Genomic DNA, 25,179 nt, shown 5'->3' on the forward strand with positions numbered 1-25,179 from the left:
TACATATTTAAGAATCAAGAAAAAAATAGAATGCCAGAAACTAGCATTGCAGAAAAGCCTGATCTTTGAAAGACAGTACAAAAGATCAGACAAGAAGGAGGCACTATGCAACTAAAAGAAAATTTGTAACTTCGTTGGTAAGTAAAAGGTTTGATTTGTACAAAGTATGTACAAAGTACAGACAAAACTCTGTAAATAATTTATTTTTTTAGTGCTAGTTTAGCTTGTTACTTTTCAGGTCAAACATGCTGAATTGATGAGAAACTGGCCTACCATTTTTTCATATCTCTCTACATATATGGAATAAAGGTACTTTCATTGTCCATGTCCAATCTTTTAAAGCTGGTAAGTGAGGTCTATGAACTCAGGACTAGAGGTGACCCGCACCACTGCTAAATCCAATCTCTTACTATTTAGTGCCGTTCAGACCAGCTCTACAGATAAGAACCGCCACCTTAAACGTTTACTGATGCAGTGTCTGAACTGCATGCTGTGCCAGCACTGCCTATGACTGCCCTGTAGTTACCATGTTCCTAAAATTTGATTCCATTGTTGGGAAGTCCCAAGAATGACATCTGAGGAGAACATTCACACCACCTAGTTTTAAGTCATAAACAAGTCTGAAGTCTTGGGCCTTTGACTAGCAACTGTACTCTGCAGCAACAGAGATTGCAAGGAGCAAAATTCAGAGCTTTGCTCCAAATCTCCAGTCCCTTATCTCGCTCCCTCCCATGCCTATGACACCACTTACCTTCTTTGTGGAGCCTGGCAGGCTGCCTGCTCCGGGGAACATCCACACGCAGGGCCCTGGACTGCAGTTCTTTTCTAAAAAAGACAGAGTTCATTTGGTCTTGTCCTACTTCTGGGACAAGAACAGGCCATGGCATTGTTTACTAATTATGAAATGTTTGGAAGCTGTTCATCCTTACTTTCCTTCTCTAAAGCATGAATGCAGCCCTTCCGGGCTTTTACAGCTATGGGTATTGCATATGCCTTCACTTTTGAGAAACAAATGAGTACCACTTAAAAATGTCAGGCCAACATTTTCAACAAGATGAAAAAAGCACATATGGAGGAGTTTGTGAGCTGGCACAGGCAGGACATAGGAACAACCACAAAGCCATGGATGAACTAGAAAAAATAAATTTATTTTTGTTACCTCGCCAACCGAGGATCCTCAAAGCAGCACCTGGGCAGAGGCACACAAGCAGGGACACAGACATCGCGGAGCTTGGTCCATGCTGGAGGATCACTGAACCTGCTGTTTTTGCCTGTATATCAGGGATTCACAAAGGTGTAATTTACCACTGTGCTTTGATCTTTCCCACAGCAGGGCAGGAATCTCAAGCATGTTTGATAGGGTGCCTCTCAGTCTATCACAGGCCTATGTTATCGAAACACAGATGTTCTACTTATCCAACACGCAAAGCTAAACAACAATTAGTATGATATATGTGTTTTTCTACACCCCAGCTGCAGGTCACTTGAGTGCATTTATAATCCTCCTCACCAATCTTCTATTATTTTCCCACAAGGGGGAACATGAGTCTAAAAGAAAGACAGTGGCAGTTAAACTGTAATCCATGGCAAACTTAATTACTACTCTATAATACTGTAAGAGGGGAGAAGTCTACAAACGTTTTGAGAGCAGTGATCCAAAGTTAAAAACTGAGAAGAGGCAACCTGAATGACACTAGAATCAACTCCTGATAGCGGAAAGATATGCCAGAAAAACAAAATAAGATCTGGTAAAGCACTTGGGCTGGATGAAGTCCATGAGGATGTGCAAATATTAGTGTCAGAAAGTATCAAATACTTTCTATGTGAACTGAGCTCTAAAGGAGGATGTAATATGTTATTATATCAGCTGGTATCAACGAGCACCCAAGCCTTCCTTCAACTTTGAAAGACAAGTTATGACGTTTAAATTAGTTACAGACGGGGAACAAGCTTCTCTGAATTTAGCTTAATTATGCTTCCCAGCTAGAGGATAATAGAATGGGGGAAAATAAAATATTGGCGCCTGTGGGATATGAAGCTAGAGAGGAAAAAAAAGTGCAGGCAATTATCACCTGTGGACAGTGAGGTGCTGGACTGGACCAAATACTGTAATGAGCCAGTATCTCTGTAGCTCCATGATTCTCCAAACTTGTTCAGCTGTGTGTTTTTTTGGTCAGAGCAAATTCCAGCTATGGAATACATATAAAGCATAAGTGCTTTATAGTGTCTATTTTTAAGCATAAATTAAGTAGTACTGTGTGCTAATTTGACCCAATTTAAATGGACATTACACAGTGTAAGGTTTGTGGGAGAAGATTACTAAAAAGTGTCAGTGTAAAATCCTTGCAATTTGCAAGACTCAGTTCCATTCAAGGGCTGGGGAGGGTATTTGTTAATCTCATACAACTTTTTAATGGAACACTTCAGAGAAAAAAAAATGTCCACAGAATATAACATTTGCAACACTGAAAAAGCATGCAGCTGCATACTAAAATAATTTGTTGGGTAAAGCTTGTGCTGTAAAGGAGTGCTAGAAAGGAATTATCAGATATATACATGATTGCCATAATAATCATCAAATTGGTTGACAGTAGAATAAATAACATTGGTCTGCATCATGGGTGGTCAGAGATTTGTCTGCTTCTGTTTGCAGTCTTGATGATGGTGGGAGGAGAGGAGAGGAGAGGGAGCATGCAGCCTAGCAGTACCTCACATATATGTAAGGCCCCTAACATCTTGCAAGCCACCAGTGACACACAGTCATGAGCGAGATGGGAGTTGGAAGGAAACTCTATAAACTCATAACAGAACTTTTCTCCTAATGGAGGTAAAAGTGCTTAGGCAAGAGAAGAAACTACAATACCTTTGAAGTCTGTTGTTGCTCATGATGTTTTGAACAACTCAACACGCCTGCATGCCGCAAAAGGTGGAAGCTGATATCAATGCTCTCTAATAAAATGTCAGTAAAACTGAAAGTTAAATTCACTAATTTCTAACTCATCTCTCCATAACATACAGACTGGCGACACAGTCAGCCACAGATCAGAACACTGTCTCTCATGAAAATCAGAATGTCGAAGTGATCAGACAGGAAAATAAGGAAGGTGAGATTGTATAAAATTACTTGAAGAGGGTGTTTCCTGAAACCATGCTTGCAATTAATATCAAAGGAAAATAATCAAAGCAAAGACAAAATACACGATGGATGGACAGAATGTTGTCGGAGCCTCACATAGTCCATCTATGTCATAATCTCTTAAAAGAGACTACAAGAAGGCTGTAAAATTTGATGACCTCGAGTAGGGAATGGCAGAAAAGACAAAAATTTGCTGATATGAAAACACTTCTAGCCTCAGTTAGTGAAGAAAGTGCAACTCCTTTCTTTTATTGCTCATTAGATAGGTAATTTTTGTCCATTTAAATTAATGGGTTATTATTTCTCCTCAGTTTTCCATCTCAGTTTTTTTTTTTTTAAATCCCAATCCTGCCATTTCAGGGTCAGACAGTATTTTGAACTGGTGGGTTCAGGTTTAGGAAAAGATATATTTAATAATTTTGGTGGTAGAAATCTAGTGTGTTGCCTGGATACCAATAGTGGATAAACAGTACATAACATCAACATAATTAATTTACTTCCTTGCTTAATTACACAAATACAAGTTAACTCATTTTATTCTGGGAAAAATGTGTTCTGCGTATGTATGTATTTCTGTTGGACTACTGCTGCTCCATTTAGCTACAGCTAGAATGGAATATATTTTTACTTCACAAGTGAGGTCAGTGGACCAATTTCCCCTAATGGGCCTATCATGGTAGAACAAATCAAAATTTTAGGCCTTGTGTTTTTTTGCCATATAAAAAAACTCAGGCAGAGATAAGCTAAACATTTTAATTCTTTTTTTTTTTAATTTTTTTTTTGTTTGAATGCAAGCAATTCCACATAATGCATGCAACCCAATTACTTTACAACACTTCAGTGGAATGATAATAGGGAAATTACAGTAACTATAAACAAGCATGAAAAATATTATTCTAATTTTAATCCTGAAGACAACTACAGGACAAAGTAAACAAACTATTAATGGGATGCATGCTTACTCTTGAAATGCTGCTCCAGTAATCTAAACAGAAATAAGGATTGTTTGTTATTTCTTTAGGGTGTTTTTTTAAAAAAATATTTTTAAACCGAGTTTTGAGTAGCATAGTAACTTCTTAGTTAAATAATATCACAGCAGATAGTTATTGTCTACACAGTGGTCTAGCAGGTGGGACAGTTGGCCGAAAGTTCAGCATCGGCTCTCAATAGCACCTCCCGGCCTGCTGTGATTTCAGACAAATCATCTCTACTTTTAAGCAGCAGCTGATCTGGAGGGGCCACACTTGTATTTAAGACTACTTTCAAACCATGATTACTCATGACCCTCCATGTCAAGCCCCCTCTCTTTACACGGATTGTGTTTTCTTATTTTCCTCAGCTACATGAACAATGAGGACATTATCTTTGCCTTTGATCATGAAATTCTGTGCTTACTCACTTGAGCTCAGTGACCCCTGTGAGGCGGGCAACACACCCTGTCTGAATTCTGAAGCAGTCTCAAGTGGATAATTATTAAAAAAAAAAATCTAACTGTTTTCAACATTGAATCCTACCTGATAAACTGATTCTACAAACAGGAGTAATTTTAAGTGAGATTCCTCAAGTGCCTACCTCTTTCCATATGACTCCTGCAGGCCAGTGCCTGGGGTCAATACAGAGGAAGGTTGATTGTAGTAAACTGCCAGCTATCTTCATCTCGGTCCCTTCTGGAGATCTTAGGTGCTACTTTTTAAAAGAAAGATAAAAGTAGCTTTTTTTTTTTTTTTTTTTTAGTGCGAGTCTTCAAAATGAAAGTTTTATCCGAAAGAGGCGGCTAATGCAGACTAGGCTTAACTGCAGGCCCAACAATAATACATTCAAATTAATACCAAAGCTTGTTGCTTCAAAAGGAGCAGGGACTAACACTAATTTGCCAAAATGCAGAAAATGAAATAGATTGAATTTACTCCCAGAGAAGACATTTAGACATGTATTCATGACTAATATATATTTTAGTGTACATACACCCAACCATCTATAAAAAGTCCCACCAAATCACCGTTAATTGCACTGCTGTTAAACCATTAAACCATGAAATTATAGCTAAACTATAAATACAACTATAATTTTAAGCCTTTTCTGCTTTCTTCATGAATTGCCTAACATTCTTAGCCGAAAGAAGGGAGCACTGAGTGGTCTTCTCGAGCTCCTGCTCTTGCTGAAAACCGCTTGTGTTAGTTTATTACACGAAGACACGAAGGAAGGTGAGGCTGCATCTCCTCTTGTCGGTACCTCGGGGCCGGACACGCGAGCAGGACGGGGACGGGTGGGCAGCCTCAGCCCTCCCTGGCCGCACACCATCGCAGAGCGGGCACCGACACCCCGATTTCGGACCGAGCGGGCCGTCCGCTCCTCCGTGCCTCCTTCCGCCGGCAGCTTGCCGCTTCTGCCCCTTCCTCAGGCCCACGGACGCTTCGGCGAGGCGAACCGCCCACCCACCCACGGCACCTCAAACCCGGCGGCCGGGTGGGGACAGGCAACCCCTGGCCTCCTGCGGCGAGCCCTTGCCTTTGCAGTGCGGGCTCCCCCGCACAGGCCCCGCCAGGCCTCTGCTCTGCCGAGCCCCCTCCTCGTTTCCCCCTCCGGATAAGGGGGACTTCGCCTGGGGGACCTAGCGGTTAGAAGGGAGGTGGCTGCCCGGTGACTGCAGGCAGAGGCGCGTTCCCGCCGCCAAGCCTTGTGTAAGCGCCGCCGGAGGGAGGCGTGGTGCGGCGGGGCTGCCGGGAGCGGGGGCCTCTCCCCTCACCGCGCCGCCTCTCGCAGCGGGGAGGGCGGCTCCGCTCGCCTTTGCCCGCGCCCAGCCCTGCGTCGAGGGAGCCGCCACCGCCGCTCTGCTCTTTGTGGCAGCGGCTGCCGCCTCAGCGGCTGCGGGGACGCCGGCTGCGCCTCGGTCGCTGCTGCGGTGGCGCAGCCGTGAGAGGTTGGCAGGGAGGGGAGCCCCGGCGCGGCGGCGGCGGCTGCAACAGCAACAGCCACAGCCACAGCCACAGCCATGGGGCTGCAGCCCCTGGAGTTCAGCGACTGCTACCTGGACAGCCCCTGGTTCAGGGAGCGGGTCCGAGCCCATGAGGCCGAGCTGGAGAAGACCAATAAGTTTATCAAGGAGTTGCTTAAGGACGGGAAAAACCTGATCGCCGCCACCAAAAGTGAGTGGAGGGGCGCGGGGGGGAGACGCCGGCTCGCTGCGGGGGCGGCTCCCGGCGGCTCGGGGCCCGGCGCCGAGAGGCTTCGCTTTGCTTCTGTTAGCAGAGAGTTTGGCACCGGCCTTCTCCAGCCTCTCCCATGCCTCCCCGCCAGCCGCTTTGGGGACGTCGGTCCTGTCCAGCCCTTCCCCGTGGAGGGGGCGGCTCAGGGACAGCGGGGGGAAGCGCCGGGTGACCCCACATTTTGTAACGCTGGTTGCCCGTGCCCGGTCTGCCGGCCGGGCCTGGCTGAACGTGTTCGGCGGTGCCCGGCCCGAAGCGAGCTGCGGTGTGAAACCCGCTCAGAGGACTCGGTTTCAAGTTTTACCGGTGCCTTGCGAGCTGTGAATTGCATATCTCGCCGTAACGATGTGCACGTATATCTGTGTGTAGCCTGTGAAGAGGCTGCTGGCAATACCCCTTTGTCGAAATTTTAAGCATATTCGGGAATTACCAGGCTTAACAGTTCTGCGGTGGCAGCACTAGTTACCAGTTCTGTGTCTTTGGCCTCTTAAAATGTGATGGTGTTTTACAATTTTGCATGTTACTTACCGAATACGTGTGTATTTGTATATATATATGGTTAGCAAGCTGTGGTTTATGTGAGAATCGTTATTTTCCTTGAATGACAGTGTTAATGCATCTTCTTAAGGTAGTATTGTGGTGATATAATTTCTTCCCTTTGACTTAAGATATGGTAGTGTAGTCCCCTAAATATCTAGCAGGATGATTTACTATACCAATTATTCAAATAAAACACTTATACGGCACTCTGGCACTGTCTTTTCAAAAGTGTATTGCATCTTTGATATCATGGAAAACTTCTGAAAATAGAGAACCAAGCTTTCCAGGTATTTCCCTTAAAGTAGGCTGGGAGGGATTTGGCCAATGGTTTGAGTAGTGGAGCTGGCTGGATATGGTGAGGGTTTTAAAAACTGAGGATAACTCATTTTGTGCAAATAAAGAAACATTCTTTCCTGGTTTTTGTCTCTTTTTTTTTTTTTTATGTGTCTGGGTAAAAAAAGGTAGAAAATGCTGTATCAAATTTCACTTGTTTGTAGCTCTTATTCTGTGGCCAGTTAATGTTCAGTTATAGCAAATCATGTTCCTTGTGGATTATTTGAAATCTGTGACTTGGTATGTCAGTATAAATCATCTTAACTTGGCATGCAAAGTAAGAAAAGTGTCCCTAGACTTGGATAAGAACAGTGGAGGGAGATCATTTCACTTTGCTTCTATTCCTCAAGCATCTAGACAATATTTTGGCAACTGCCCCAAACCCTCTGTTTCTCGTGTATGGTTACATGTACAGAACTTAGTGTGAAAGTGTGGAGCTGATGGTGTGAGGAAAACCTTAGCTCATATGAGCCTTCTTTCCACAGCAGAATCCGATGTTGATAGTTTTGGCTTGGTGTGCAGTGCTCAACACAGTTAGCTGTGCGTGGTGGGAGCCAAGGGTGTCAGTGTGCCAAGCAGAGCCACCTGGCCTGAGAGTGTGTGGTGAAATACTTAGGGCTAGCCCGTGAGAAATATTTAGAAAAGCTATCTGAGATCCTGCCCGGTGTTCAGGTCTAAGCAATTCCTTCCTTTCTGAGATGACAGCCAGAAATTTTTTTCTTGAGTTTAGGTGCTGTACCTTACTCTGACAAACATCCCCAGCATACTTGTTTGAGAAGTGGAAGCAGAGGTTAGACCCTTCCTTACGCATTTCAGGTTTCTGCAGTTGTCTGTCTCCTTTAGAGTGCTCTGCAGGACAGGTTTGAAGCTGAGTCGTCTTCCTCTGCTGCTGGTGAAGCAGTGCTGCTGTTCAGCAGACGTTAAAAGACATTTGGACCAGAGTAAACACAAGGAGGAGTTAAAACCCATTAAATGCCCAGTGTTTTGTGTACTGGTGGTCCTTGTGTTTTCAGAAGAAAACCTGGTTGACACAGGTTAACACAGTGTCTTGCAGGGCAAGCCAGTAACACAATGTGGATTCTCTCTTTGGCTCCTTTCCATTTGTCTCCTCAGTTGTAGGGGAGTGTGTTTTCTATCTAAAACTCAGAAGAATTTATTTCTGTTAGTACAGGAGTATGTTGCTTTTTAAAAAAAAGAAAAAAAAAAGGAAAAAATTAAAATTGCTGAGTTTCCAGTATGAAGCATACTTCAAGTGTATCTTCATACTTTTAAGTTTCAGTTGTTTCAAGTATCTGATAGGAAGATAAACAAGACTGACTCAAAGCTGTCTCGTTTCCTGTGTAATGGCTTGAATCACTCAGTTGTCTAGTTCAAGCTAAATATTGGAAGAATGAATAAAAAAATAGGTGGCTCTTTCTTCTCTTATGACGGTTAAATATATTTAAAAGGCATACAGAAAGACTTTTTTTTTTCTACTGTTAGTGATCAGTAAGTACAAGCAGTATACGCATATGCCTTTTAAAATAGAAATGCAATATTTTTCAGGGGATTCCAGCTCAGTTAAACAAGTGAGCATCAAATACTTTATAAATGACTTCTGGATGGAGTTAGTTGTTCTTCTGTTGCACGAAACTGAGTTTAAAGGTGCCTGATTGGAGAACCCTTATTCTAAAATGTGAAAGGAACTTGAGAGGTTTAGTTCTGAGCTCTTAAAATATCTGAGATGCAAATTGTTGGAAGCTAAAGAATATACTGGATAAATACTACTAAATATTTGCTTCTGAATTCTTCTCCCTATGTTGGTCCAACACAGGGAGACCTGATAGTGGTCTTCCAGTACCTCAAGGGGGCCTACAAGAAAGATGGGGAGAGACTGTTCAGTAGGGCCTGTTGAGATAGGATGAGGGGTCATGGTTTTAAAATAGAGGGAGGTAAATTTAGATTGGATATTAGGAAAAAAATTTTTACAATGTGAGTTGTAGAACACTGGAACAGGTTGCCCAGAGAGATGGTGGAAGCCCTATCCCTGGAAACGTTCAAGGCCAGGCTGGATGAGGCTCTGAGCAACCTGATCTAGTCAGGGATGTCCCTGCTCCTTGCAGGGGGGTTGGACTAGATGACCTTTGAAGGTCCCTTCCAACCCTAACCATTCTATGATTCTATGATTCTATTCTATGATTCTAACTCTTGGTCTCTTGACCTGAGTGTGAGATTTGTTTGTGGTTTTTGAAGAGATTTCTTTTGGAGGTGAGACTTTTCTGTAAATGTATAACAGGAGCTGCCACTTTTTATGAGTCCTCAGGGAGGAGTAGAAAGAGTCAGCACGAGCATAGATTTTGGCCCGGGGCATCTCATGAGGGGTTTGCAAAGGATACTTGTGCTTGCTCACAGCTATTCCACATGCCTGACAGCAGAGTCTCCCCATTCTTGGATTTAGATCCAGAGCAGAACTCCATTTGGGTCATGTGCAGTGACTTTGTAATGGGCAGATGAAGACAGAAGATGGAGAAGCTGGGAAAACAGAGAAGTTGAGTTCCCTAGGAGGCTTTCAAGTGGTGGTCTGTAGGTGGTGCCCCTCCAAGGGAAGTCTAGACAACATTGGATAGGGAAGGGTGCCCCATTTGGGACTCTGAGCTAAAATGCATTGTAAAACCTGTCATCAAGTTAGGACTATCTACTGCCACGTGGGCACCTCAGCATTCACATACTCTTATTGCTTGTGCTAGAATGCAGAGCAGCCACCTTCCTCCACTTGCACTCAGAAACTTGCTACCCGGCGACCCCATTGTGCCTTTTTCACAGAGGTAGGCCTGTCCCTCATTACATTGCTGTCTCTGTTTTGGCTGAGAGCAGGATAATTCCTCCTATACTCTGAATTGTTGGGTTGTGAGCTCAGTTCTGCGAGGTCTTGGCCATTTGGTGCAGCAGAGGAGAAAACTACACATCCTCGCTACATAGTGCTGGTCTCTGCAGGCAGCTCGGTGTGCTCAGGCTTCTGGTGACTGTTTTTATTGTTATTTTAATTTTATTTTTTACAGAAGAGTGATCGCTTGCACTCTTCCCGACATAATACAAAACAAGAACCAGCTTTCTTTTTTCTGTGGAAAGAGTTTTTTTTTTAATATAAAGAGTTACTAATAATTGTTACTGAAGAATGCTGGTTTACGCCAGGGAGTATTTCTCAATTCGTGAGAAAAAAAAATCGTGATTTCTCTTTCCCTTCCTCTGAGGTGTTATTAGTCACTGGCCATTTACAAGTTTGCCAGCACGAAGTTAAGCAGGCTGGAAATCTTGTTGGCAATGGGAATAAAGCCCTTCCCAATCCCATCTGCGACCTAGTAGAATAGGCTGGGTCTTTCTTTTAAGCAAGTCGACTGGAGAGTTTAATGCAAATCCAAGACCTAATCTGATGTCCGAGTTGGCCAAACCACTGTTATTTTTCTTGGCCAGTTGTCTTAGCGTGTGGTGGTGGTTGACCTCTCAGACACTGGCCTAGGTAGGCTTTTGGTCTGACCCGGTATGGTTATTGTTATGTAACCGTACAGGCTGTTGTAATCCACATAATAACAGCATAAAAGCCACTCAGATCCCTTGAGCCACAGTGCTTTTTAAACTTAAGCACTAATTGTCCATTTTTTAAAGCTTTCCTTAGTATAATCTGTACTTACAAAACTACTTAGCTGAACCTATAATGTGTGCCAGCTCTCAACGTCTTAGGGATTTCTGCAACAAAGGTGTTGTTCTACTGACACTCCAGTGCATGTCAAAGAAGTAAGGTGAACAAGTTAAGATAGAGCTCATTAACAACTTCTAGAAAAGAAAAGGACATTCGCTAAAGATCTAGAAAGAGTCTGAAGGCTGCATAAAAGCTAATGTCATTCTTACTTAGGAAGGAGGGGAGCAGGGAATACTGTGAGAGGGCCTCAGTTGAACTCGTGAGCAAAGTTTCCTAAATCAGCAGCGATTAGTTAGGATTCTGTCTTTGATTAATTTGCCTCGAATTCAGTGAGAGCTGCGAATTAATAAATCTTCATGTTAGCATTTTAGAAAGCTGTTTTAGTTTTCAGTTAGTACCTTGAAAATGAGCTTTATATCTGTTACAAGGCATACTTTGGGTTTGATAACAGTAAGCAAATAAATGCTCTCAGTGAACACTCTTGAGTTTTAAATTTGAAATATACCCTGCTAGGGCACAGTTAGATAAAAATGACTGCTAGGGCAGTGCTAGATCCTGTATCGCAAAGGCTACTGAGCAGTACAGACCTTTTTTAAAAAAAAAACCCCTTTCTATTGGGATTCAGCTCAATAATGGAAACATTAGAAAACTAAGGCAAACAAGCACTTTGAGGCCCATCTGATACAGCCTACTCTTAAGAAAGGGCTGCTTATAATAACATAAAAGAATGTTGCTTTTCCCTTCCCTTCAAGATAATTGCCACAGCTAGGGCCTAATTAGCTAAGATAGTACGTTTTTTTTTTTCTGCTCGTAGATAAAGTTGCTTCTGTATAAGGCTCAGGGAAGTGCTTTCTTTTAAGAAAATACTCTGCAGAACGTTGTGTTTAGCTCCACCCAAAGTAAAGCATTCATTACTGTGTCAGTAGCTATAAAAAGTGTCAAGCTCATTCTGTGGAGGATGCCAGTTTGTCATCTTGAATCATGTCTTTTCAGCCTGGATTACTAACTAGCTCCATTACCTTCTTTGTCCTGTAGATGTTCCACTGTTAATTTTTTTCTGTATTATAAGTAGAGCATTGTGCTAGTAAACTAGAAGTTGTGTTTTCAGAAAATATGAATTTTCATGTATTCAAATGGGTTTTCTCAGTGATAATAGATGTGACAGGCTGTTGTTGAATGAAGTGATTCTGTCTTTTAATCATTTGGCGGAAGGAAATATGTCATTTTTCAGCTTTAATGACCACTTGCACAGTTATCTAAAGAGGACATCAATGATCAGCATCTTTGTCGGTCTTCAGGATGAAAACAATAGAAATAAGTAGAGTGTTTTGTAATTTTTAGAGAAGTTGTCTGGTAGGTCATGTTGAAAATGTTTGTTTGGTTTTTTTTTTCTGATATTTTTCTTTTTTAATGACAAGCCTTTCAGAAATGTAATACTGAATTTTATGGAATCTGAATCCATCTTGGAAAAATAATGGATTTGCCCTGCAGTCTGTAAAATGCAAACACCTGCTTGCAATTAAATAAAGAAAAGTAGACCCACTGGTAAGGCTGCAGGTGTCTGCTATTCCCAAAGTTATCCTATGCTTGCCAGCTCTGTATTGCAAAAACATTGCAAATTTTAACAAGCAGAGCTTGTGACACGAATGCCGGTTATCAAGTCAGTCTAAAATCAACTTCATAGTGTTTAGTGAGGCAGAACTTCTCTTTCTGATTGGTACAGATTTTTGTTCTAAGGATGCAGGGAGGGGAGACACCTGCTCTGGAGTGCTATGTAGGTTTTTTTTGTGTGCTTCTCCCCCCCCCCCCCCCCCGATGTACAGCAAGGGGAGTAGCGCACAGGCCAGGTGCTCTGCCCTCACCATCCCAGTACTTCTTTCCTCCTCCCTGACTGTTTTTTGACATTACATGATTAATATATATAGTTTACATTGACTTTAGTGCTTTTGTTTTACTTCAGTTGCTATTGCAGCACTTAATACGTTAAGTTAAAAACAGAGGTTTGGCTGTTTGAGGGAGATAGTCCAAAGCGTGTGAATCTTGGCACTATGCTTAATGTTTTGATAGGGTGGGTTGTGGCTCTTTGAGGTAATTTTTATAACTTCCTTGTGTTTGATGAGGTTTCCTTTTGGGTCTAATGCTACTTTTTTGAGTTTCTAGGCCAGATTTGCTGCTGTTCTATGACAGTTGTTCTTGAGAAGTTACGACATGCTCACTGGTTTGATCATCTTTTGCAAGTCTTTGTTTTTGAGTTGACAAATTAAGACACTTTGAGCAGTTGAATGCTTTCCTGGAATATCTAGTGAGTGTAAAAGATATGGTCAAATGTGCTTGGGCATATATTGGCAGAATAGTTTAAGAAACTACTGTTCAGGGAATTTAACATCTCTCTCTCTGCTCCTGGTTGCTGCCACCCACTGTAGCTGTCAGTTTTAATCAGCACTCAAAATCTGTCTTGTTGCTAAGTCAAACCCAGCTTCTTTGCCAAGTTTAAACTATGCCATCACATTTTGCAATGAGTTGAGGTAGGCACATGTGCTCTGTCCCACCAGCTCCTGTGCAGATTGTGCCCTCTGGGTGTAACTTTGAGAGAAGAGAGGGCAGGTACAGCAGCTGCAATTTAAGATGCCCCATGTTATAAGTCTGTGATGGATGTATGCCTGCTATCCAAAGTGCATGTTTAGGTATCTCACAGTCAAAGAAGATGCTGGAAAGGGAAATCTGTTTATGCTGTCCTCAAATTATTTTCTAAACAGACATTTTTGGAAATTTTCAGCAGACAACCTCAATGTCATGTTGTCATTTTTCTGTACCTCCTTGCAGCTATGGACAGAGCTTCTTGCAGACACTCTGTTCTTTGTAAATGCCTTTTACTCCTTCTGCTCTGTTTTTGTTTCCTCCCCTTGTTGTTCTTTTCCCTCCTGTGTGTTTACTCTTCTTTCAGGACAAAAATAGAGAGGAAACATCCAGGCCCTCAGAAGCAACGTGGCCATCGCATGCCAAGGCCAATTCAGAAGTTCCTGTAAATCACTCATGCTGGGGTTGTCCTCTGTGGGAAAGGAGCAGTGGCAGGGAAAAATAATCTACAGAGATGGAAAATCAGTGTTATTAAAAGGATTGTGGTTTTAGTACTGCCCACACCATTGAATAAATGTCCTGTTGTTACCTTTTTGGTTGAGAGGACTGGGCAGGTGGGGGTTATCAGCTTATTAGGTAGGTCAGAGAGGCCTCTCAATAGATCTGGTTGTTACAGTTTCCCTTAGTTCTCTCCAGCATTTGTATATACACCTGGCTGATTTGGACTGTGTGTCCTTGAAGAGGAAAAATAAATGCTTTGTTTAGTTTGGCAAGGAAAGTTGAGTATCCGGGATGAAACTGAGCAGGACTGTGCATCGGACCCGTGCCTCAGAGGACTTTCCACTGTGTGTGGTGTCCAGGAGTACGTACTCAACCACTTTGTTGCTAGTGAGTGTTTTTTAGCTTTGAAATGTGTCAGTTTCCTTCCTTAGGCTGATGGGTGAGGGCTTAGAAGTGAGGAATTAATTCATGGTGAAGAGTCTGAAGCTTGTGTTGCACTTGCAGCATTTCAGCCTTAAGAAAAATTAGACTGTAATGTATAAAATCTCAAAAGTTGGGTCTTCTTCCCTTCCTTGTTTGTCTTCATCTATGATTTTGTCAGTCATTAGAAAGAGTTGCATGCTGTGAAAAATATTAATAATACTTGAATGTAAGTATAATGGAACAATGAAGAATTTTGATAAGGAAACCTGTAGCAGATTTAAATAAAAATATGATTGCTTAGAAAACCCTTCTTCAAAAAAAACCTCCCACCATCTTGCAAACAGGTGGAGGGAGCATGCTGCCAGGTCGCTAAGGACTTGAAAAGAACTTTTGGAAATATCCTTTTGGCAGTGGGTCACTGTTCTTAGAAATCTGTCATGGGGCTGAGTTTGTAGCTTATGTGGATTATGTGGACTGTGAACGCTGTGTAGTTTCAGCCTTTGAAACACATCAGTGCTCTGAGAACAAAACAGTATAATTTACATTGTCAGTACTTTTTTCCCCTGTTAAAATATCAGGTTGTATGCTCTCTCTGTTGAAAAGGCCTGGTCCAATTGCCAAGCTCAGTTACAAGCCAAATGTCAGAGAGAAATGTTGTGTATCAGTCCCTTCTGCGTTATGCTAGACTGCACCCACTGGTCTCTTTCTGTAGTCATTATTTGAGTTGAGCAGTAGTTACAAACTTTTTAAAATCTTCTTTAAGTAAATTAGCTTAATATAGAATGTGATAAGAGAATGTGCCGTATTCTCCTACAGTCATGTTTTAGACATCTCAGTACGGAGGGCATGGCAGCATGAACTCAGAAAGCAGCTGTTCTGCGCTTGCCATGCAGATTATTCAAGTGGAAGTTTAAGTCAGCAGTTTGGCTTTTCTAAAGTTTATAGCATATAATCATTCACTTTCTACTAAAAAAGTATCCATATGTGTAGAAAAACTTAGGTGTGCCAACCGCGTTATAACGCTCTGTGGACTTACTGAAATCCACTTCAGATTTGTAAATTATGCAAAACTTGCTTCATTGAGAAGTTGTTGTTTTTTTTTTTCTCACTCTATCTTTTGTTTGTAGTTCTTTAATTTGAAGTGTTTATAAGGAAGATGGCTTTGATACCTTCTTGAAAATTAGTTTGGCATTATTACTACCAATGCATTTTAAAATAAAATCGGGAATTAAGATTTCAGTCAAGAAAAGCAGCAGTCTTGTTTTGGATGGAGCAAGCAACTGGACCACATTAGCAATTAATCTTACAGCTCCTTCCCACCCCCCCCCCCCTTCCTCTGGTACAGAGAAAGGTTTCTCTAAATGGAACTTGACAGTGTTTGTAAGCAACATGTAACAGAAACAAACAAGCAAAGCCCTTCCTGAAACAAAAAATTCTGATGCCCCAAAAGCATCGAACAAACCCCAAACAATTCTGTCAATGTTTGTTTCAGTTCCAATCTTTTTATAAATAAAGCTTTCTATATATGCTTTCTGTTCCTGTTGTAATAGCTATGATTTGCTTGCGTTTAGGATCTTGAAGCAGACGAAAGGGATCATATGCTTTTGCTGTCTCAGATTTGAAAGTAAATGTTCATGAAGAGAGTTTGTGTCTTTATGCTTAAAGAGGGTTATCTTCTGAGTAAGGATGCTGTTCCTCATCATAGAAGTTTTTTTTTTCCTGAGGCCTTCTCTTTCTATTTCTCTTTTAAATATGGAAAATTCCTACATTTTAATCATGGTGAGGAGCTAATCTCACATTTCATGAAGACATTATGGAATGGTCTTATTGGAACGTTACTTCCTGGACACTATTATTAGTGTAGTAACTGAGAGAGATATGAGCAGCTGCTGAGTTTAGTTCTGAGTGCCTGGATGGGTGGGTTGGGATGGCATTCCCAGAGTGACAATCGGGGGGGATGCCAAGAAGGATTTTTGCTTGGAAAATAGTTGACATTAGCTCAGTGGTTTGTGCTTCTATCTCTTCACTCTCCTTCTCCCTTCTGAGAAGTCTTAGTAGTGTGACTTGTTAGATGATTCTTGCCGTAGCCTGCCAGAGGTTGCTGCCTCCTTCACCTCATTTTACTCTTTAGCTGCCTGTTCTGGTGAAAATTTATAGAGCAAATGAATGTGAATGTTTTAGTTTGAATATTAAGGAAGAGCAGGAAAGGTCCAATAGCATGAGTTTTAGCTCATGCTAGCATGGAGCCATGCTGAAAGTTCTGAAGAGAGTTTGGGATAAAGCTACTAGGACAGAATAAAGGCCGAATCAAGTCCTGTCTGAAGTATGTACCTCTGTCTCTTGCTGGGCTTTGGAAAAGGAATGGTTTAGATGTTTAAAATAATTTTTCCTTTGCTTCCATGCATCTGCCATTGCTCTTTCCTACTTGATAGTAATTTATTGAGTAGGAGTAACTTGCTCAAAGAACAAGAACAGAACGAATGCTGTCTGTTGACGATATTGTCACAGGCCACTGATGTTACAGAGGAGAGGGTTCTCTGCTGGCAAGTTAATGACAAAACCAAAAGGAATGTTGTTCCTAGGCTTTTCTTCTTTTTCTTTCCCCAGAGTAAACTGCCATCCCTCCTAGTTGCATCTGACTCTTACAAAACCTCCAGTGTTGCCAATGTCAGTTGAATTTTTACTCGCAGCAGAACAATTGGGGGAGGTGGGGAGGAACCAGGGCTTTTGTAGCTCTAAAAAATAGTGGATGGAATACACTGATGTCAGTGATTAATAATGTCAGAGAAAGACAGCATGTCAGTTTTCTTCAGAGGAGGGGTGTGTGTGGTTTCTTGCGTGCTTGTTTTTTGAAGTTACTTGCTCATTCACAAGTGCTTTGCTTCCAGAGAGGCACCCATTATAATGCTCTCTAGGACAGGTTTTTTTCAGCCTTTTTGGTTGAAGGAGTCTAACCTTTTCAGGGGGGGGGGCGGGGGGGGATAATCCATACTATTTTGGACAACATTGTAATATTGCTGAAATAGCTTTTATTTATTGAGCATTACTGAGTGAATTTGGACATTTGTGTTCCTTTTCCCCTGTGTTTTTTATTTGCTTAAACGTGTTAGGGTTGGGTTCTGGCAATCACTTCACAAATTATCTTTTGATGCTTTATGGACTTCTGTTGCTTTCTGGATCAAAGCCACAGGAACGTTTTACTAGTATGTGCAGTATAAGGAGCTGGGAATTCCTTGGTGTCAGTAAACAGTTTAATTTTTGTTTATTTTCTTAAATTATGATGATATTTGTGAGCTGCTGTAATTTTTTTTTTTTTTTTAAACGGTTTGGATTCCGGTAAGATACATAGTTACCATTGTAAGTGGGTAATAAGCATGATGGGGAGAATTGAGAGTTGTTGCTCTGAGTGTAAGTGAAATGAAGCACATCTATCTGGCGGTGACTAATCCTTCTTCATACTGCTAGTGATAGGAAATAATTAAGGAATTTCCCTTCCAGCTGAATCCCTGCTTTGTCCTATAATCATACAGTCAATAGCTTGGTGTGGTAGGGATTCTTGATAGCAAGATGTTCCTTATTTAGGGTTGCCACTAGAAAAACCCAGTAGAAGGAGCTATGTGCAGGAAATGTAATCAGGAAAATTAAAGGTGAGTTTGTTTACTTATGATGAGCCAAATCAAAGTGCATTTTAAATTCTTGTTAATGGTTTCTGGTCTTCTTTTTGTAGCGTTGTTTTTTTCTGTCATGTAAAATATATATACTTTAAAATGTATAAATACGAGAGTAGTTTTAAAAGTAAACAAACAAGCCTCTTAACCTATATAGCACTTAAAAATCCAAAGTGGTAATGTACTTTAGGTGCTAGCATTTCAACATCCTGTGAAGTAGGTTGGGCTGCTAGTTTTGTTTACAAATGGGTGAAGTGAGAGACCAAGTGATTAGATAAGATTGCACGTCAAGTCTTTATTGGAGATGGAGTTAGTAATTAGGAGGCCCTGACATTTAACCTTGTTACCCATTTATTAGCATATTGTGTTTTGTAAGACAGCTTGCAGACCAATGTTTTGTGAATTGTGTAACAGTTTTTCAGACTACCTGTTCGATTCCCTAAGCAGCGATCAGAACTATTTTGGTGTTGGTGCTTGGGGATTTGAAGATGATGTGTTGGATTTTAAATGCTCGCTTTTAGCATTCAGGCATTTTAAGTGTTCCAGCGAGACAGCGACTGTATCTGTTTGATTTGTTGTACTTTCTGGAATATGAAGGACCTGCGACTCTGCTTACCTTGGTGTTCTGTTAGAATTGGGAATGTGTGGGCTTCTGGCGGCTGGAAATGCACCCCCAAATCCAGAAGTCAATTCGAGAACTATATCTAGTCAGGCAATAATCTGCAGATGCTATTCCGGTCATGGTACATTGACTTTCGTTTATCCAAACCTTGCCTTGTGCCTAGCAGTCCCTTCTGGACGATGGTGCAGGTGGCTGTCCCATCCTGTGCACGTGCTAACCCTCCTGCTGCTGGTGGTCCCCTGACTTAGTCCTCCCTCCCTGCTCCTACTTGTTTCAGTCTGCCTCAGATGCAGGCGTAGTCAGCTGCACCCTTCCAAGCTCACTACCAGTTTTGGCTCACTTTTCTCTTTTTCCTATCTCAGTGACCCTACCGACTTAGTTTCTGTCCTAACAGACGGTTACTACAGAGATCAGTTCTAAATTTAGCCCTAAATTGTTCCTTCAGGACCCATCCTTAGTCCTAATTTGGTGATTGCAGCCTTTAGCAGATACAAGCCAAGAAAGGAAATTTTCTTTGCCGATGCTAACATCTCTCATCGTTTGGCAAACCCTTGCTGAACCCAGCAATGAGTATTCCTACTGGCTGCTACCCAGCCCTAAAAGTAATTGACGGAATTTTTGGATCCTTCTCTTGCTGTGTCTTGACAGTGGTAACTAATAACGAGTAAAAATTATCTGAAAGCCTTGCAAGTGAATCCTAACTCAAGTCCTGCCATAACACAAAACAGGTGGCTCCCACTGGTCTGAAATCTGAATCTTATTTGCTTAGTTCCAGTGTTTTACATTGATTAATTATGGACAAATGTCTTAAATTAGAGTAGCGTGAATCTTGGGAAACCAGAAGTGAAGGTTATAAACTGTATGTAAAAGCAGTGTGGCTTTTGTTTACACTGATGGGAGAGAAGATGACAAAATGAGAATCAGAAGTGAGTTGGGGTTTTTCATAGGCAACAGTCAGCAAGCCAACTTAATTGTAAGTTGCCAATAGTCACAAAGGTTTTAATTTTTAAGGTTATTTGGTATTAGTTGTATCACTTGCCTTATAAAGCACTTTCTTAATCCTCGTTACTAATAAGGAGAAGAGGATGGTTATGCTCTGAGTTGACATCAGACCAGGAATGCAAGAGGACTGTTTATGCAGAGGCTCCCATTTGCAGATGCCTGCTTTGGGATTTGGTCTCTGAATTGAGACAAATAGCTGGGGAAGATTCCCCGCCCCTCCTTGCTAACCTTATAAGAGAAAGAAAACATGAGTGCTTTTCCTTTCCTTTTGTATCCGTATAGCTAATTGTATGTGAATGATTTGTCTAATCTGTCTTGATGGCACTTTGTTTAAAGTTTTAAATATCGAAAGAGTAGATAATTTTTATGTATCTTTTATTGAGAGAAATGAATTACTATGGGGAAGAATCTGTTCATTTACTGGACTGTAATTAGGAAATCACCATCTATTTTCTGCCTTCAGTTCTGTACAATCTGTGCAGCTGTGAGTGTTGTTCAAAACTTACCTTACTACCTTTGTCCAGAGTTCCCAGACTGGTCTTTGGTGTGTTTTACCTTGTTTTGGTATAGGTTGCTGTGATCAGCTTGTGATACTTAGGTTTGTTTTTAATTTGCTTCTGTTATTGCTAGCTTTATCTAAATAAATATGAGATCAAATAACTGGTTTTAAAAGAGTGCGCTATGCTGGAAAAAAGCTGAAGTGTTGTGCTGTGGATTTTGGCCACATTAAGAGAGATCTTTGCAAAGGAGTGACTGTGACCTTCTTTCTATTTTTCTTTAGAGGTTTCTTTCCCTTCAGACTTCTCTTTTTGATGTCCCAGCGCATCTCTTATTTCCCTTGCATCACCTCAGAGTTAGAGTACTTTTGTGAGCATTCTTGTGGTCAGTAACATGCATTAGTACATGTTGCACTTACAGCAACGTGTACCAATGTGTAATTGTAATTGTAATTACACTAATGTGTAAATTAAATGTGTGTCTAAAGAAGTGAAGATAAAGAAGGAAATGAGTATTTGAGATGTACCGAGGACCTAGGTTCACCTAGACACACATTTGTATTCGGAGCCTTGCACGTGCTAGGTACAAAACTATGATGGTAGAAGGCAGAAAAAACCCTGGAGCTTCTAGAGAAAAAGCTAATGATGCTTTGCAGCACTGTGCTGGAGGTTAGATGTAATCTCTCTCTATCAATGCAAACTCCCAAGTCCCTGGTTGGTACAACTTCTGTAATGGCCAGAGCTTGTCCGTGAAAGACTTGATCCTGTGCTGAAGGTTTTGGTGCAAAGTGACAGGCACTGCAACTTGCTCTTCCTTCTCAACCTTTTTACCGTCCCCATCCACCTCCTTGTCTTTCAGGACTTCTGTCTGTGTTTTAGTGACGTAGTATCCGGGGTGTGATGGTAGTTTGTATGCTTAAATGGCTTTCATGCTGTATACATTTGAATTTTAGTGTTACCATGCTATTGGAATGTCACCTGTCGCTAGCACAAATTGGTTTGCTATTAGACCCCCCATGTAGGGATGTCTCGCACAACCCATCTGTGACTAACGATTGCAGAGCCATGCTTCACAAGTGTTTGCTCTTGCATGTCCTCACAGAACTTTTGCTTTCACTGCCTGCTCTGCCTCTTCTCCTGGAAGATGTAGCTGTCATTTCTATTTGAACAGTTAGTTGTATAATCTCTCGTTTCTGTGCACTGAAGCAAAGGAGTTGAAGTATAAATTATAGCAGAACTTTTACTGTAGGGTCTCTGGGGAAAGTGCATATTTTGTGGTCCTATCTTACACGTATGAGGCTGCAGCATGTATCCACTATACTAGACTCTTGCTTCATCAGATGTACCAGTATGTTTTCCTTTGAATAGTTTTCCTTGTAGTCTTACATTAGATGCTTGTGCTTGAAGCATTGTCTGAACATTTAATCACTTTGGATGGATATTTCTGCCTGAAAACCATGGTGTGAGCTATGAGCTCCTGCTGGTGTTTGCATATGTGCTTATGTGCTGTATCCTGATATCTCTGGGCCCCTCATTCCTGACAGGAAATGAAGGGAAGAAAAATTTACTGACCAGAAAAAATTGTAATTCAGTCCATATAGCTTCTTTGGTATGCTGTCCTTTCCTAGACAGGGTTATTGTTTGAATTGTGGGATTTAAAGTTGAGGGTGGCATAGCCTGAAGCACTCTTTGTCAAACTAACAGAGAAACCGTCACAGCTGGTACGATTATCGTTGCTGTAGTGGTCGTCATGTGGAACAGCAACATCATACGTTTTATTGTAAACATGACGGGCACTATTTCTTACACATCGTGGGTCACTGAGTTCCTGACAGTACTTTTAAGGGTTTGCTAGCCAGTGATTATTTATGCAGAGTAATTTATGGAGGAAAACTGGCAGCAAAACTACAAGCCTCAGCTGAGCTGGGTGGGGTTTGCTATACACCATGGCCTCCACTGGGGCTTTGGCAAGCGCACCTTTTTTGAATCATGTGAAAGACCTTGTCAAGTTCTCTCTGATAATTAGGTCTGACATAGCTAATACCTGAAATACAGGCAGGACAGTCATGTGGCCAAATCACGACTTGTCAGCAGTGAACGTGTTTGTGTTGAGTTGCTTGTGTTGTTTTTGGGAAGGGAGCGCTGCATAAAGGACATCTAGAAAAGTTTTGTAGATACTTTGTCCATTCTGTGCTGAAATAAAAGATTATAGTTCTTCTATGCCAAACAGTTATTTATATATTTAATTAGAATATAAGAGTGTTCCTGTTTTGATAAGAAGATACTGGTAGATGTGCAGACATATTGTCAAATACTGAAAAAAGGCTGATTTTGAGTATCTGATAGTCACAGAAAGTGCCTATATTGCAAATCCTTCCTAGTGCTGAGGGAATTCAGGCACAGAAACATTTAGCGATGTATCTTTTTTATTTGCTATTGACCTTCAGTGTTCTGGTTAGGTTTTTTTTTGGTGTTTGTTTTTTTTTTTTTTTTAATGGATTGTAATGTTTGATTACGTAACACTTTTGTGCAGTGTATTAGGTGCTGCTTTTGCTTTCTTTAATGGCAAGGGAAGCAATTTAGAAAAAGAAAGCAACTAAAGCATAAATGTGCAGAAATGTCCCTGTGCTTGATAGCTGAAACTGCAGATAACACGACCAAGATCATTTAACTGTCACACGGGAGAAAAGAATCCTCTGGCAACTTGAAATTTCTACTGGCATTGTTTCTGCAGAAGAAATATACAATGTGCAAATACTGGCATTTAAGTTTAAGAAAAAGCATAAGGAATTATTTTCTGTTCACTTATTGCCTTCCTGTGTTCTGTACATAAAGTTTTCACATTTATAGTAAGAAATGAAGATACGTTTACCTTGCTAATAAATGAAAGAGAGCTCCTTTAAGGCAATTCAGATGGAAATTATTCATATTGTAAACAAATTCCTAAGAGAGATGCTGGGAAGATAAGTACTTAATGCAATCTGCAGTAAAGAGTCTTTTCTCCTTTGCTTTAAAAGGGCTTTGCATGGATGTGTTTTGCTGATTTCTGGCTTTAAGACTTTCTTAATTTTAATTTCTGACTATTAGAGGAAAAATCTTTCTGCAGTACTGTGGCAAAAAGGCTAAATGGATATAGTCAGAAACAGTTGTGGTTGCTTTCAACCAATTGTGGCCTTTTCATAGAATGGTTTGGGTTGGAAGAGACCTTAAAGATCATCAAGTTCCAAGCCCCCGGCCCTGGGCAGGGACATCTTCTGCTAGAACAGGTCCCCATGCAGCCTGGCCTTGAACACTTCCAGGGAGGGGGCATCCACAACTTCTCTGGGCAACCTATTCCAGTGCCTCATCACCCTCACAATGAAGAATTTCTTCCTTCTATCTAATCTACATCTACGCTCTTCCAGTGTAAAGTCTTGTCCTATCCCTACATATCCTTGGGTTGTTCTTTTAGGTTGATCTTTTAGGTACTGGGAGACAGCTATAAGGTCTCACCAGAGCTTTCTCTTCTGCAGGCTGAACAGCCCGAACTCTCTCAGCCTGTCCTTATAGGAGAGGTGCTCCAGGCTATTTGCTCAATTGTCTTAATGAGTCTTTCCTCTGCTTTTTAATTTCATTGACTGTGTCTTCTTTTCTTTTCCATCTCAGAAGAAAAGTTTGCAATTCAAGGAAAGAAGGCTTTGGAACAGTTTTTGGAATTTTTCTGAATTACAAATTCCTGCAGGTAGCATGAGTTGCACAAGTTGAGCAAAACAACTTTGCCTGTTAATGTTTTGCTTGGAGTCTCAGAATGGATTATGAAATTCCTACAGTCAAATGAGACTTCAAATATAGAAAACAAAAATAAGAAAAAATGTGGTGAGCTTGTGACTTGCGTTATATGTAGTTTCCTTTTTTCCTTTGGTATTTCCCGTTTTCCTAAACTCTTTCAAGCCTTGGATACAAAGAGAACTTGAATGTCTGTGACTGAAACCCCTTCAAAAGCACAAAGAATGCCAAAGAAAAGCTAGGTTTGCAGCTGTCTGAAGCAACTTCCAGCTGATAACCTGGCACTCTCAAACTCTATTCTTTATTATACAAATTTGGCTGCTAGATTGCTTTGGTGCAGTGCTGCGCTATGAGCAACCAGAGGTTCCTTTGGTCCAGCTGACAGGAGGTTAGTCAAGCTTCACTGAAGAAGTGTTAAATCTGGTTTACTGAGTCATCAACTCCATTGCTGTTTCAAATAAATAGAAGATAAACTGGAACAAATGTTTGCATCTTATTCTTATTTGTCTGTTTGGCTGTATCACAGCATATTATTTAAGTTGCATCACAGGAATTGGTTCTGTGATTTTATTCTCCCCCCTTCCCCCCAGTGTATTGCTAGCTCTTTTGGGTTTTTTTTCTTTCCTTTGTAGTCTTTTAGTTTCTCTCTGATTTCTATGATGTTGTTAGACCTTTTTTTTTTTTTTTTTAACCAAGTATAAACCACAATTGTCATAAAAAGGGCATTTCTTACTAGTATGTAAATAATAGGTACAGAAATGAAGAAATGATCCATGAGAGACTTAGTGCTATAAAAGTGTTAGAGTATTATTTATACAAGTATCAACCCCTTAATTAGTAACTTTTAAAAGTTTTTAACAAATTTTGACCTACTAATCTCACAGACTTGCAGAATGTGAATCTGACTGGATCGGCTTGCCTTCACAGCATGATGAAGAATGTGGCAGCTGGAGGATTAAACATCTGCTTAGTTGCTTATGATCTAGGTCAGATACGAATCTGATGATCTGGATAATGAACCCCCAAATTGTTGGCAGTTACCACACAGTAGACCTTCACTGTTAATCACAGCTTAGTGCATTTGTCTAACATCATGTAGAAGTGAATGTAGAGTTGCAGCATCATCCATTTTTGTTCTGCTGTAGTGTTAAAAAGAACTTTTACAGAAAATTCTTGAAAAACATTATTACAAAATACTGCCAGGAAATGAAACAATTATACATGAAGGCACTT

General features: G+C 41.1%; 1 protein-coding gene across 2 annotated transcripts in view; it reads left to right on the forward strand.

Annotated features, from left to right (window-relative positions):
* The first annotated feature begins 5,922 nt into the window (after positions 1 to 5,922).
* ARHGAP10 (Rho GTPase activating protein 10) overlaps positions 5,923 to 25,179 on the forward strand; it is a 147,550-nt gene continuing 128,293 nt past the window's right edge. For both annotated transcript variants that reach the window (XM_086746308.1, XM_086746309.1), the window contains exon 1: positions 5,923 to 6,282. In XM_086746308.1, the coding sequence (XP_086602434.1) occupies positions 6,129 to 6,282 (154 nt within the window). In that variant the 5' untranslated portion in view covers positions 5,923 to 6,128. The remainder of the gene's footprint in view (positions 6,283 to 25,179) is intronic.

This window comes from Chlamydotis macqueenii, chromosome 4 (genome assembly GCF_036417535.1).
Source record: "Chlamydotis macqueenii isolate bChlMac1 chromosome 4, bChlMac1.mat, whole genome shotgun sequence".
NCBI classification, from domain to species: Eukaryota; Metazoa; Chordata; class Aves; order Otidiformes; family Otididae; genus Chlamydotis; species Chlamydotis macqueenii.